The sequence below is a fragment of the Cimex lectularius genome, unplaced genomic scaffold, assembly GCF_000648675.2.
Source record: "Cimex lectularius strain Harlan isolate CLEC.00 unplaced genomic scaffold, Clec_2.1 scaffold19, whole genome shotgun sequence".
NCBI lineage: Eukaryota > Metazoa > Arthropoda > Insecta > Hemiptera > Cimicidae > Cimex > Cimex lectularius.
In genome coordinates, this window is record NW_019392664.1 from 1870009 (window position 1) to 1883380 (window position 13372).

General features: G+C 35.3%; 1 protein-coding gene across 7 annotated transcripts in view; it reads left to right on the top strand.

The window, feature by feature from the left end:
- The window catches only part of LOC106662202 (guanine nucleotide exchange factor DBS-like), a 58605-nt gene that overhangs the window by 24121 nt on the left and 21112 nt on the right, over window positions 1-13372 (top strand). For 2 of the 7 annotated variants that reach the window (XM_014386087.2, XM_014386082.2), the window contains exon 1: window positions 783-931. The exons of the other annotated variants lie outside the window; for them this stretch is intronic. Coding sequence is in view for 1 of the 2 variants with exons in the window: in XM_014386082.2 (XP_014241568.1) it covers window positions 838-931 (94 nt within the window). In the remaining variant the exon portion in view is untranslated. Of the gene's footprint in view, window positions 1-782; window positions 932-13372 lie in introns of those variants that run through there. 7 annotated transcript variants of the gene reach the window in all.

Consider the following 13372-nt stretch of genomic DNA (forward strand, 5'->3'; position numbering starts at 1 on the left):
CCATAATTCTGGAAATTATAGTGAACAACCCAGCAGTACACCACCAAACCTTTTTTGGGTGTAGATTTGGTATCAGGAAGTGTTTTGGCGCTTCATCCTTGTCCAACCACTGTACCTGTACGCCTCCTGTTATCGTACAGAATCCATTCCTCATCACGTGATGATTTTAACGAGAAATTGATCATTTTGGTGGCGCAACAGAACAGACGTGCAAATTTCAAAGTGTCGATTTCATTGGGCTTCGGTTAATTCCTGCGGTACCATACTTGTCGAGCTTCTTTACTTAACCAATTTGCTCCATGTGGCGAACAGCGGTTGAGTAGTCTTCACTAAGCTCTTCCACAATTTCCCCTGTTGTTTTTCTTGAATTTTCTTCGATCAACTCGTTTGGTCGTCATCCACAACCGAAAGACTACCGTGACCTTCTCTGACTTCAAGATCGAAATCTCCAAGACGAATTCACCCAAACTATCGCTGCATTCAGTTACGCACACTAACTTTTTCATCTCAATCAAGACCTTAGATAAAAAGGATAATTAATTGAAATTAAATAATTTTTTACAACAAATTATAATTTTAAGCAGGTTTATAATTAAAAACAAACATGCAGAAAGTTTTATTCGGTGTTAATGATAGATAAACATAAAACTTCCAAGAGTACTTTGCACATAGTTGTTTGTTTTTTGTATTTTTATCGAACTTTCTGTCAATAGGCTCGGTCGATATCTAATCTTCAATTGTTGCACGCTACGAGTTTCTGGAACATCAGTTGGTAAGGCGGTTTCAACACCTGGCCCGCAGGTGGTTCCTCAGTGCGTAGATACTCGATGTGACTTGATGTTATGCCTGTCGAGCATGAGCGTCGGAAGAACGTTCTTATATTTTTGTTGTGTTTCTAACCAAAACATCCTTTCACCGATAATGTCAAAATGTAAGTTTTATTTAACATTATGCACAGTTATTCTTTTGTCGTCTTTCTATATTGTGCTCTACCTTCTATGCAGTGTGATGTCTCCAACAAGAAAATTTCTTTCTATATTCCATTAACTCAAATTTTCTTCGTGAAATTGTTTCGTCAAGAAATGAATGATGATTACTTTTTTATATAAGGTCTAAGGCCATGAAAAAATACAATACCGAAATTTTAACGTATCTCAAGTGGAAATTCTTGCATTTTGATTTGCGCGTGTTCAAATAAATATTTGCATTTATTTAAGAAATGTACGACAGATCTAAAAAAAATTGTTTTATTCTGATGAAGAAATATCGTCGTATCTGAACCAGATGAAAGTTTCGATCAGAAGAATAGAATTCATTTATACACCATGACTAAAAATTACCGTTTTTCCGTTTTTATTGATAAATCTTGACCATCTTTCTTCGGTTCAGCTATGCGGTTTACATTTTTTTTAATATTGTTGCTGAGCATGCAATGTCAAATTTGTTAGGTGAGATAAGCACTTCTTGGTAATGTCAAGTAAAGGAATTTTTTCGGTATCTTCAACGAAATTATATCTTGTGTCGTTCAATAACATTGATTGAAACAACCTTTTGGTAATTATTATATCAAACCGCACAAAATTAACATTTTTTTAAGTTTAATGTTCTGTGATATAACCGCCACCAAATTGTAGAGATTATGTTTTGTGTATGGGATAAGCTGACATTCGTTGGGGGTTATGTGATGCCACAAGATCATACTGTAGCGGTTATGCTATGTGCTCCTTCTACGGGCGAAAAATGGTCGGGTTATGTTGCGTTATTACTTGCTGCCTCCAAACTGACTTTTACGACCTGATCTCACTCCTGCTACCACATTGTTGAGTAACGTTGACATCACATCATTGCCATCTTAATTTCAAGTTAAAATTACCTGATCTCGTAAAAGCTAGCAAATTGTAAAGGTTATGCTATATGCTTCTTCTACGGGCGAGAAGTGGTCAGGGTTATGTTGTGTTATTTCCTGCTGCCTCCAAACTGGCTTTTATGACCTGATCTCACTCCTACTACCACATTACCTAGGTAACGTTGACATCTCACCACTGCCACCTAATTTTTAAAGTAAAATAATCTGATCCAACAACAGCCAGCAAGTTATAAAGGTTCTGTCCTTTACAGGCGAGAATTGGTCGAGGTTATGTTGTGTGTTACTGCTACAAAATTGTCTAGTTAATTCTCATCACTGCCACAATATTTTTAAGATTATCCCACTTCTGCCATCAAATTCTATGGGGTTATATTAAAACCTCATCACTGACAGCACATTTTGTTGGTTTGAGAGATACCAACATCAAATTTCCTAGATTATGTTGTGTGCTTCCAACGCTTCGATTCGAAGTTTTGGGTGAGTTTTGTTCTCACCGGTAGCACTAAATTAAAAAGTTCAAGTCGTTTTGTGCCTAATGGCTAAACTTATTTGTAGGTTTATTACGCGGGAAGATAGAATAGGACCTATTCGATTTATAGTCGCAAGGCCAGTTCACTTAATGATCATTAAGTTGTAGCCCTCTCTTTGTTCTAACCCTTTTTATTCATACAACTTTATCACTTTAAACCATACCATTACTTTGTGCAGATGCATGCTGGGTGTAATTTAATAACCTCTTAATGACTTCGGTTATAACATATGAAAAAAATAGTCCGGCAGTATTTTAAATAAAAATGTTAATAACAGTTCATTACCTCTATATCATATGCTCTAGTAGGTTTAAATGGTCCATATTCTTTTAAATAACATAAAATGCTTTTTATTACGTCCATCTCCGTTGGAATATCTACATTTTTATGAGGCAGTTCTTCACAAAGCAAAGTGCACCAGTATTGCCTTTAGAATTCTACTATTACCGACCTAGAATCTTTTTTGTGCCATCTATCTTGGTCGCAGGTGTTTTACGGCTAACGAGTGACATATCCAATTCAACAATCCAAAGTTTTTTTATTTCGTTTACATCTATCGCCCAAATTGTACCTTTATTAACAAGTTGATTCACTGTTGTGTCTTCTCATTTTGTGAGAATCGTACTAGACTAATAATAGTAGTATAGCCGGTTCTAATAAATTCTTTCTAATAAATACAATATTTTAATAAATAAATAACAATTATGGGTACAAGGAGTAACCAACCCGGAATTAAAAGTTCAGGGAAACGCTAAGCTCTAAACAAGTAACTTATCATAGGAAGAGAAAGAAGAAAAAAGAAAGAAAGAAAAAATTAGTTAGGTACTTTATCCACTATAGCTCGGCTAACAGGCTTGAGGACCTCAAACGTCCTCTTTTCTTTAACCAGTTCGTTGAGGGTCGGTGGCCAAGTGTGGCAGAAGAGGAGCTTTAGTGGTTCCCTCACACTCTCAAGGAGGGGTCAGTTGAATAGTCTGTGTTGCACACTGTCATCAACTCCGCAGTCGGGACACCGTGGACTGTTAGCTCTACGGAATCGGTGCAAGTAAGCGTTGAAATTTCCGTGACCTGTCATTATTTGTGTGATCCAGAAATCTGGTTGAAACCACTTTGCTCTTGCTCGGTTCGGAGATCGTGAGATGCGGTCTGGTGTGATGTAGGTTTTAGAAAACTAAATTTTATTGCCCTCTACACACAGACGAAGAGACACATCTACACGGAAAACGAACACTTTGAACTCTGAAGATGATCTCAATAAAGATCGAAACGTTGGCACTATAAAGAAAATGTTTTTCTAAAACCTACGTCACACCAGACCGCCTCTCACGATTTCCGAATAATCATCTACTAACGGTCACTAAGCACCACACAATAAAACAACTTTTGTTAGTATAACCGAACTGTGAAATCTTTCTGTGGATCGATAGTATCCGATCATGTTATCAGTGGGTGTTATGTCATTCTGTGCCACTGAAAACGCTGAAAGGCATCTTACAGACAAGATTTTAAAAATAATAATAATAATAATAATAAAAGACAAATTCATATCGCAGGCCTGACCATATACGCATACAAAATAGAACTAAAGAAGTCAAGAATGATGGGATCTGAAGAAGAATTGAAAGAAAGCTATATTTGGGGGCTAAATTTGGCTAGATTATGCCAATACTCTGTCTAATGTATTTACCAATACGCTTAAAAACCAGATGGGGAGTAGTCTCTATTTTTATCGCTTTTCTTTATAACCGTTCCCACCTTAAGTTTCTGTCGATTGACTCCAACACCCAAGCCGAGAGATAATTAACGTTTCTTCAAATTGTAAACCACAATTGGCTGTAATAAAGCGAGAATATCTGCTATTCCGAGTGGTTTACCGTGGAATATTTTCGATCAAAACTTCTAGTTGTCCGACGTTTCTCTAATCTTTAGTTTAAAGAGAAAGATTCTAAAATGCTTCGCGAAATTTTTGAGGTTTGAAATTCTTTTGCCATAAAAATTAAAATCACTAGACAATAATATTTTTATTCTTTACAATAATAATGATTTAAACATTAATAACATTTTTTTCAATTAATTATTCTTTGTGTAAGGTCTCGGTTGAGATGAAAAAGTTCGTCACAAACGGGATTCGAACCCACAACTTTCGGCTCAATCCGCCGCTGCTCTAACCATCTGAAGTCACGATAGCTCAAGTGGTAAGGGCAGCGGCGTATTGGCCGAAGGTCGTGGGTTCGAATCCCGCTCGTGACACTAACTTTTCTATCACAACCGAGACCTTACATAAAAAGAATAAATAATTGAAAGTAGTAATTTCGTCAATTAGACCACTAAAACATAATGGAATTAATAACATTGAAGTTTTTTTTAATACACATCACTTAACATAAATAAATGGAAAGACTTTTCACCAAAACTGTCTAACAATAAAGCACAAAAATAGATTTTGATCAAAAACAGGGAAAAATAGGTGGAATATATCAAAAGTTCAAACTTATTTAAAATGTTTAATGTATCATCACAACAAACTATGCAATTAAGAAAATCTATATGTATTGGATTTTTTTATGTCTATGAGAAACACGAAACATCTAATGGGACTTTTATTGGAATTTTATGGAAATAGTTACTACTCACACTTTTTTGGTTCATTCTCGTTAATCATTTAAAAAGCCGATAAATACTTTAGCGAGTTGTAAAACAAACGTTAATTGTGCAGACTGTACAGGGCGCAATTTGTCGCCTTGCCAAAGCTCCCGCAACATCTGCATTGCGTCCGCATTGTTCAGTAGATTTAGTTAAAGCTTTTAAAAAGCAAGCTATGATAAATATTTTCTCTGTTCATTTAATATATAACACTTTTGTGTAAAATATGAAAGTAAAGTCGTTCATACAGCAATATTTTAATGGTGCTTTGCGGATTTGTAAGTACCGGGTGAATCCTAACAGTTGAACGCCAGACTTCTACCCGTTCCTAATACATAATCCGTTGCACAACTTTTATCAAAATTTAAAAATCTGCTAAATTTCACAACCTGGCTTCACTGAATGATCAGTTTCAAATTCTAATTTGTTAACGCGATTGTTTAATTTTACTTAGGTTTAAAATCGAGAAATCTCTTCTTTAAAAAAAGATTTAATCAACGACTCTTCAAACTTAGGTATTCCTAGCCCCAAATCCGGGTAATTAATTTCCAAGATTTAAAGGCATTAATTTTAAACTTTTTGACGTTGGGTCTCACTGTTGAGAAAGAGGAATCTAATCAGACTGTCAAAATTTCAATTCAACTGACCGTCGTCATCTCGCGGTAATTCAATTCGGCGCCGTGGATTTTTGTGAATTATGCCCCACAGGGGAAAAAGGCCGTTTGAAGTTTGTCGACTACAAAGAACGTTTGTTTCCAACGGAGAAACCCCTTTAAAAAGAAAAAGTGGTGGCCAGAAGTCCTTTTATACTCAAACTGGAGTAGAGAACAAAACTTTTTTTACTACAAGAATCGCCAGGTTATTCCCTTGTGAACTTTTACCTATTTTACAACACGTAGCAAGACTAGATTCTCGTAAAATATTTTAATCTTCCTTTCAAGCGATGTATTTTACTTTACAGCTTTTTTATTTCCATAGGTGTTAAAATAATCGAGCTATCGTCATAAGCATTACATTTTTTAGTACGAGTTTTAATTATAAAAAGGATTAATTACCAGCCCAAATCAGAGACGTTTAATCTGTTGGCTTACGAGGTATTTTTACTGTCATCAGCGCTTAAAACTGAAGATCACTATCTTCATTAGTGTTTATTAATGTCCCGACTATACATAATGAAGTAATTCTATTATAAAAACGTTACCAGTATTTCAATTAATTAATCTTTATATAAGGCATTGGTTGAGATAAAAAAAAAGTCAGTGTCACAAGCGAGATTCGAACCCACGACCTTCGGCTAAATACGCCGCTGCTCACTACTTGAGCTATCGTAATTTTGATCCACTCGGACACTAACTTCCCATCTCAACCCCATCTTTCGAATTTTCCTTCGTTTTTATGAATGAAATGAATGAATTATTATGAATTACCCGTATTCTTGACTTGTTTGCTTTATTTGTCACTATTTTGATTGTTGTACCGTCTCTGTTGGTTTACACTTCGTAGCCTTTTCGCTTTTTCCTGTTTCAGCGTCATTGGATTTCTTATCTTGAATAGGACCAGTTTTGTCTTTTGGATGACATAATAATTAATAATTACATCTGTATGAAAGCATTTCAGCGATAGATTTATTAGATAACAGCCTAAGTGCCAAAAATTATATGCGAATATGCCAGCGGAAGAAATTTATACAATTGTGTTTTTGTGATATTCATTCAGACGTTGCTTAACGCTAATTTGATAATAAGGATTTGTACACCAATCATGGGAATAATTGGAGCCTCAAATGCTTTCATCTTAATAAGAAGAATAGACAATCATTATTATCAGTTTCCCAAGGAAATAACTTTAAAGCCGTTACAGATGATTATATGTTGATATTTTTGAGGAAAAAATCAATTTTAATTGTCAGTGCCCAAGATTACATTGCATTCTGTAAACCTATTTTCTATTAAGTTTATGTATTAATGTGTGGTGTTTAGTGACCTATAGTCCATGATTATTCGGAGATTGTGAGATGCGGTCTAGTGTGACGTAGGTTTTATAAAAACATTTTCTTTATCGTGCCAACGTTTCGATCTTTATTGAGATCATCGTCAGGGCGTTTTTCCCATTGTCGGCTCCTTTCACCTCAAAGAAGCGGATTCCTCATATAAAAATGTCTTTCTATAATGACTTCCTGAAGATGTTCTCAATAAAGCTCGAAACGTTGGAACGATAAAGAAAATGTTTTTCTAAAACCTACGTTACACCAGACCGCATCTCACGATCTCAGAATAATCATTTAAGAATATTTTAAACCGCAAAAGTCTGGTTATAAGGAATGTAAGAGATTTTGTTATACAGTTAATATAGATTTAAAAAGTAAAGGTTCTAAGGGCGAACCTTGATGGACTTCAGAAGTTGCTACAAAACAATGGGACGTTATTTTAATTTCACGTTAAGCATACAACCTTCTAAATAGGTAATAATTTACCACGACAGCCTAAATTTCAGCAATTTCTCTAGTAGAATGGTATAACCAACATTATCAAAAACTTTCAAAATGACAGTATCATGGAAAAAAGTAAACAAGTCAATTTAAGATTTTTTTTCTCCTTCTTTTAGCATCAACTTTATGCCACAGCCATAAATTTAATAGTTAACTAACCTCCTAGCTGGTCCCAGGGGATATTATTTTTTTATTTATTTTAAATCCATATACAATATTTACATATATACAATTTACATATTTGTTTGGAGTACTAGTTTAAAACTTCACGTCTCATTTGTATATCCATACAATACTTAAATTAAATGAACACCCAGGCAGTACATTGGAAATTCTTCCAAATTTACCTTTACGTTAATAATTTTAGCATGACATGATGCTGAATTTGCTCTGCTTCAGAAAACCAGATCCATCTCGCCTCCTGAGTTCCTCCTGAGTTGGAATTTTACCATCAACCCGGAAATCCTCCAGCACTCCAGGCGCCCAATCTCACCTCTGGGGAAATATAAAAGTGCTGAGTTCAGGATAGTCCGGAACCCGGTAATCCAGATACAAATGTCCATTAATTCCTGTCATACAGAAAAGTTTAACGTCCAACTAACTGTTGGGTGACGCGTACCTTTTATAAGTTATTGTCAATTAAAAAGCCGCGCTAGCCGGAATTGGAACCCAGAACCTCTGGCGTGGAAAATTCGAGTCGGACGCCCCAACCACTCGGCCACCGCGGTCCCCTGTTTAGTATCACTGCAAACATGCATATTTTACAATTTACCTCACATATTATGACGATACCACCATGTTTTCAGCAAACCCAGACCCAGCAGTGCCCTTCAAAATCTCCAGGTCCAACCCTTCTGTTTGGGAGAAGGGTCAAAAAATGTTGGATCAGAATCAACGAAATAAAATTTCCAGCAAATAACCTTCACCCATCTTTTTATTCAGATTAATCTTAATTTAAAAGCCACGGGCAATGGTGGTATTCAAACCTAGACCCGCTAACATGGAAAATACGAGTCGGACGCTCTAATCACCCCGCCACCCCATCATCATTTTATTGCATTAGATTTTCATAAGTTTTCCCTTCAATTTAATGGCAGTTTTATCCCTATTTCTATGCCAACAACCGCCGCTTCTTTGGTCATTTGGTGGTTCTTTTAAGCCATGACCTTTTAATCGCTCAAAGTTTACTCCCAAAATTGTCTCTTTAACTACTTTAGGATGAACGGACTTGGTATCAAGCAATACTATTTTTTACGTTAATTAATTTTTGTAGCGAGCTTCTACTATCAGTCAAAATTGCTATTTTTGTGCTTCCTGGTGAAAGAAAATAATTCGAGACCTCATCTATCGCCATCATCTCCACCGCAAAAACCAATGTGCTATTGCACTTAATACAATGAACCGTTAATTTTGATCCGCTCTAGAAAAGACAAAAACCCTCCCCCCTCCTAATTAATTATTTTCCTATTATCTTTGAAATAATCAAAAAATTATTATTCTTATAAGTTTTTTTAAGTGAAGTCGTGTAATCTATTTGATTCTGAGATTTAAAAAAAAGTCAGCGTCACATTTGAAAAATGGCAAAAAGGAGGTAAAATTCAAAAGGTGGGGTTGAGAAGGGAAGTTAGTGCCCAAGTGGATCGAAGTCACGATAGCTCAAGTTATAGCAGCGGTGTATAAAGCCGAAGGTCGTGGGTTCGAATCCCGCTCGTGTCACTGACTTTTTTATCTCAACTAAAAACCTTAATTAGTTGAAAGATATTAATTGGTAAAGCGGACCACGAAAACTAGTGAGTTTTCCATACCTCTAAGCCAATTATTTACCGCCGGCGATTCCTTATAAACTAAGTTAGAGAAGCCTAGAAATTCATGGTTAAATGTGTCATTGCAACACATTGTTGTCGACCAAAAAAGCGTTTATTTTTTCCTGAACTCTGTAATATGACTTTTTATTAAAATTTCAGTCCTTTTGTTATAAACAATTGTTTTCATTATCCTGGCATTGAAACCAAGGATCCTTTTAAGGATCGAAGGTTATTGTCTATTGTAGAACATTCTCGTCAAAAGATTTGACACAAAGACATGATTTTTATCACAGTTATATAATTATTTTTAAATATAGAAGTTGGTGATTGACTGTAGATATTTATTAATATCGATAAATTCATGTTTTTCAAGTTTTTATTTCTGTCAAATGTGATGGCAGCAAAGCTACGATGTTAAACATGGCAATCTATGCAAAATGGCATTTGAATTTATACAGTTTTGTTAATTCAAAAGGCAATAAAGTAACCAGAGAGCCGAGTCGGAACGGTAATGGAATTCTAAATACGAATTTCACACCGGTCTTTGATGTATTGTCACGATTTCCTGAATCCCATTGAATTCGTTTTGATTCCCCTTCTATTTGTAGTGCAGCCGGGTTGAACAAAAATATCAATATAAAATTAGAAAGAAAACAAGATCGATTATTTCCCCTTCTTAGATCTTATTAATAAACCTTAGATTGGTTTTGCGACGAAAGCCTAGTTGAAATCGAATACAAGGTGTATTTTGGCGTAAGTTGTTATGACAAATGTCAGCAGAACGCCGTTATTGTATTCACAATAGACCCGAATATCAACCGACATGTGGATTTGTTTGTTCAGATTGGTACTTTTTGTCAGACATGACAAACTTTTGTTTCATTAGAGCTCGACCAATGTTGAAATGCGAGATCCCGAACAATTAATTACTAGACCGTTGTACAAATACTGCATGTATGTACAATCTTTAAAAGAGCAAAAAACAAGCTGTTTTCAAATGCCCACATCCGTGCGATTAACTGGGCTATAAATTAGCCGATATTTTTAAGTCACGTCAACTCAGTCATGCTAAACACAAATCAGAAACATGCTAAACATATTTTAATCTTGATAGCAAGCTTCAGAAGGCAAAATGGAAGAAATATTTCGGCCAGTTGTATTAAGGTCAAGAATGATGTAATTTAGAAAAACACCTTTTTCATTCTTTTGCCGAAGTTTCAACCTATATTCGGGCCATCTTCAGGTCCTGGGTGAATTACGAAACATACGTTGATTGCAAAAAAATATAATTATTCAGAAATCGTGAGATGCGGTCTGTGTGATGTAAGTTTCAGAAAAACATTTTCTTTATCCCTTCAAAATCAAACATATAAACATAAAAAATAGCAAAATCTCACTAACACTCTCAACACGACACGCAAGAATGGTACAATTACACAGAAGACAAACAAGAGTGAGTAGAAATACTTTGATTGAATATAAAAAATATATTCTTTTGCATTGTATAAATTCACTTTTTTCCACATCCTACATGTATTGGGTTGTCCGGAAAATAATGCAGGATTTTGGTATTAAACAAAAAAAAAGAAACTAGTTACTTTAAAGCAATGTTCTTTAATCAAAATAATTTCCCANCAAAATCCTGCATTATTTTCCGGACAACCCAATATTTGTTAAATGTAAACAATGTTTGTAAATCCCAGGCCCTGAAGATGATCTCAATAAAGATCGAAACGTTGGCACGATAAAGAAAACGTTTTACTGAAGCCTACATCACACCAGACCGCATCTCACAATTTCTGAATAATTATCGATTAACGGTCACTAATCACCACACATAAATATAAATTTTGAACCAACCTTGCGCAGTGATAATCAATGAAGTTCTACTGAGATGCGATTATTGCTAGTTGAAAACTATAAACTTTTTTTAAATAAATTTTGAACCAAGTATTTTATATTCACATAAAGTGTGGTGCTATTCTTGTGGTGGTATTATTGGTTTTGTGAAAAGGGTTATGAAACCTGTATTTGTATTATTGTGACTGCATTATTGTACTGCTGGGGTTGTTCACTGTAGTCTCCAGAATTATGGTGAAGCGATAACAGCAGAGAAATATTTCTAAGAAATTGCACGGGAAACTGCAACGTTTTTGTCCAGGATTGATAAACCGTGAAGGGCTGATTCTTATTCTACACGACTATACCAACCCTGTGGAAACCTGAGGACTTAGGGATATGAAACCTTATCGCAGCCTCCATATTCACCCGACCTCTCGCCTATAGACTTCCACTTTTTAAGACGTTTTGAACATTTTTTGAGGGATAAAATTTTCTGAGAACGCGGTGAAGCCGAAAACACCTTCCAAGACTTTGTCAGCCGAAATAAAAAGTATTACTTGTTATAGTTAGCGCTTATTACTTGTTGGCAAAGATGTATATTGTTATGGAAAATATTTGAAATAAATTTTCTTTATTTTACAAAAATTAATAGTTTGAACCCGCATTATTTTTGTACTAGCCCAATACAATGTCAATAATGAATTGGGATTATTAAAATTACGAGTGTTTCTTATAACAAAACCTAAAATTTTAAGAGCTTTATTATTAACTCGATTAATTATTCTTTTTATCTATGGTCTTAGTTGACCTTAAAAAGTATCACGAGCGGGATTCGAACCCACGTTGAAAAATTGCAAAAAGAGGGAAAATACACTGACAGGCAAAAATTCCACCCACTTGTAATATAACTCGATTTTTATATATTTTTATATTTTAATCAAAGTTTCACTTTTTTAACGTTTGATAATTGAATCTATGCCTAAAAAAGTTTTAAAAAATTTAAATTGCTAAGGAAAATGAAAAAAATAAAGATAATTTTTTTTAAATTTGGTTTTACAGTTTTAATTGATATTTTAATATCGCATATTTCCTCCTCTTGCCTAAATTACATCTCGAAGACCCTTCGGCATATTTTGTACCAGTCTGGAAATGTCTCTTTGCTGGAAGTTAGCCCATTCTTCACGAAGACTACTTTCAAGGACGTGCTCTTATTCGTCTTTTGAGGTTATCCCATAAATGGTGATGGGGTTCAAGTCTGGAGAACGGGCTGGTCAGGCTAACTGATATTATACTGTACATTTGTACTATGAGAGCGACATGCGGAAGGGCATTATCGTGCATTAGAATAGGATTGTCGCTATTTTCATCGAGGATAGGCAAAACATGATGTTCCAAAATTTCATGCACATAGCGAGTGATCATCAAAGACTCTCCACGAACAAAACCAACTTTGTACAGCTCTTCATTGAAATTCCCGCCCACACGAACACTGAGCTTGGTTGGCTCTGGGAAAAATCACAAGCTTTGTACCTTTCATTTCGCCTTCTCCGCACTCTTTCACGCCCATCTGGAGATCACACCCATTTGTAAAAAGGACAGCAGACCAATCGTCCAAAGACCAATGGCTGTGTTCTCGAGCAAATGGGAGCCGTACAACTCTGTGTGTTCTGGTCAATTCTGGTCCAAAAGCCATCAGTCCATACTGATTTAATCTTCTTCGAGCGTTCAGAAATTTGGACACCTCGAACTTCCTGGAGCTCATGAATCGCTTGAACAACCTAAGGTGCCTATTTCGCAAAATTCTAAAAGTAAAAAAACGGTCATGCTTCTATGGTAGGACCCAGTTTCTCGAAAACGACCTACGGCGTGTCGCAGAGTTCTTAGGGAACTCCGATAGCAAAAGCCGCATACCTGATGGAATCCATCATCAATAAGTGCCACACTACGCGCAGCATCCTCAGCACTAAGTGTCATTTTAATTTTAAAAATTGAAATTAAGAAAACAAAGATGAAAACTAAACATTTATTGCTTCATAATTCAAATGAGATTGAAAAACCATTTTAAATTCCGTAAAAAGCAAATATTGAAAAATCCTTTATCTTTGTTTTGGATTGTGGATAAAGTGTGTTTACCTCTAATTGATATTCCCAGTTTAAAACATAGCATACACAAATATTTATTGGTAAAAACAATGTG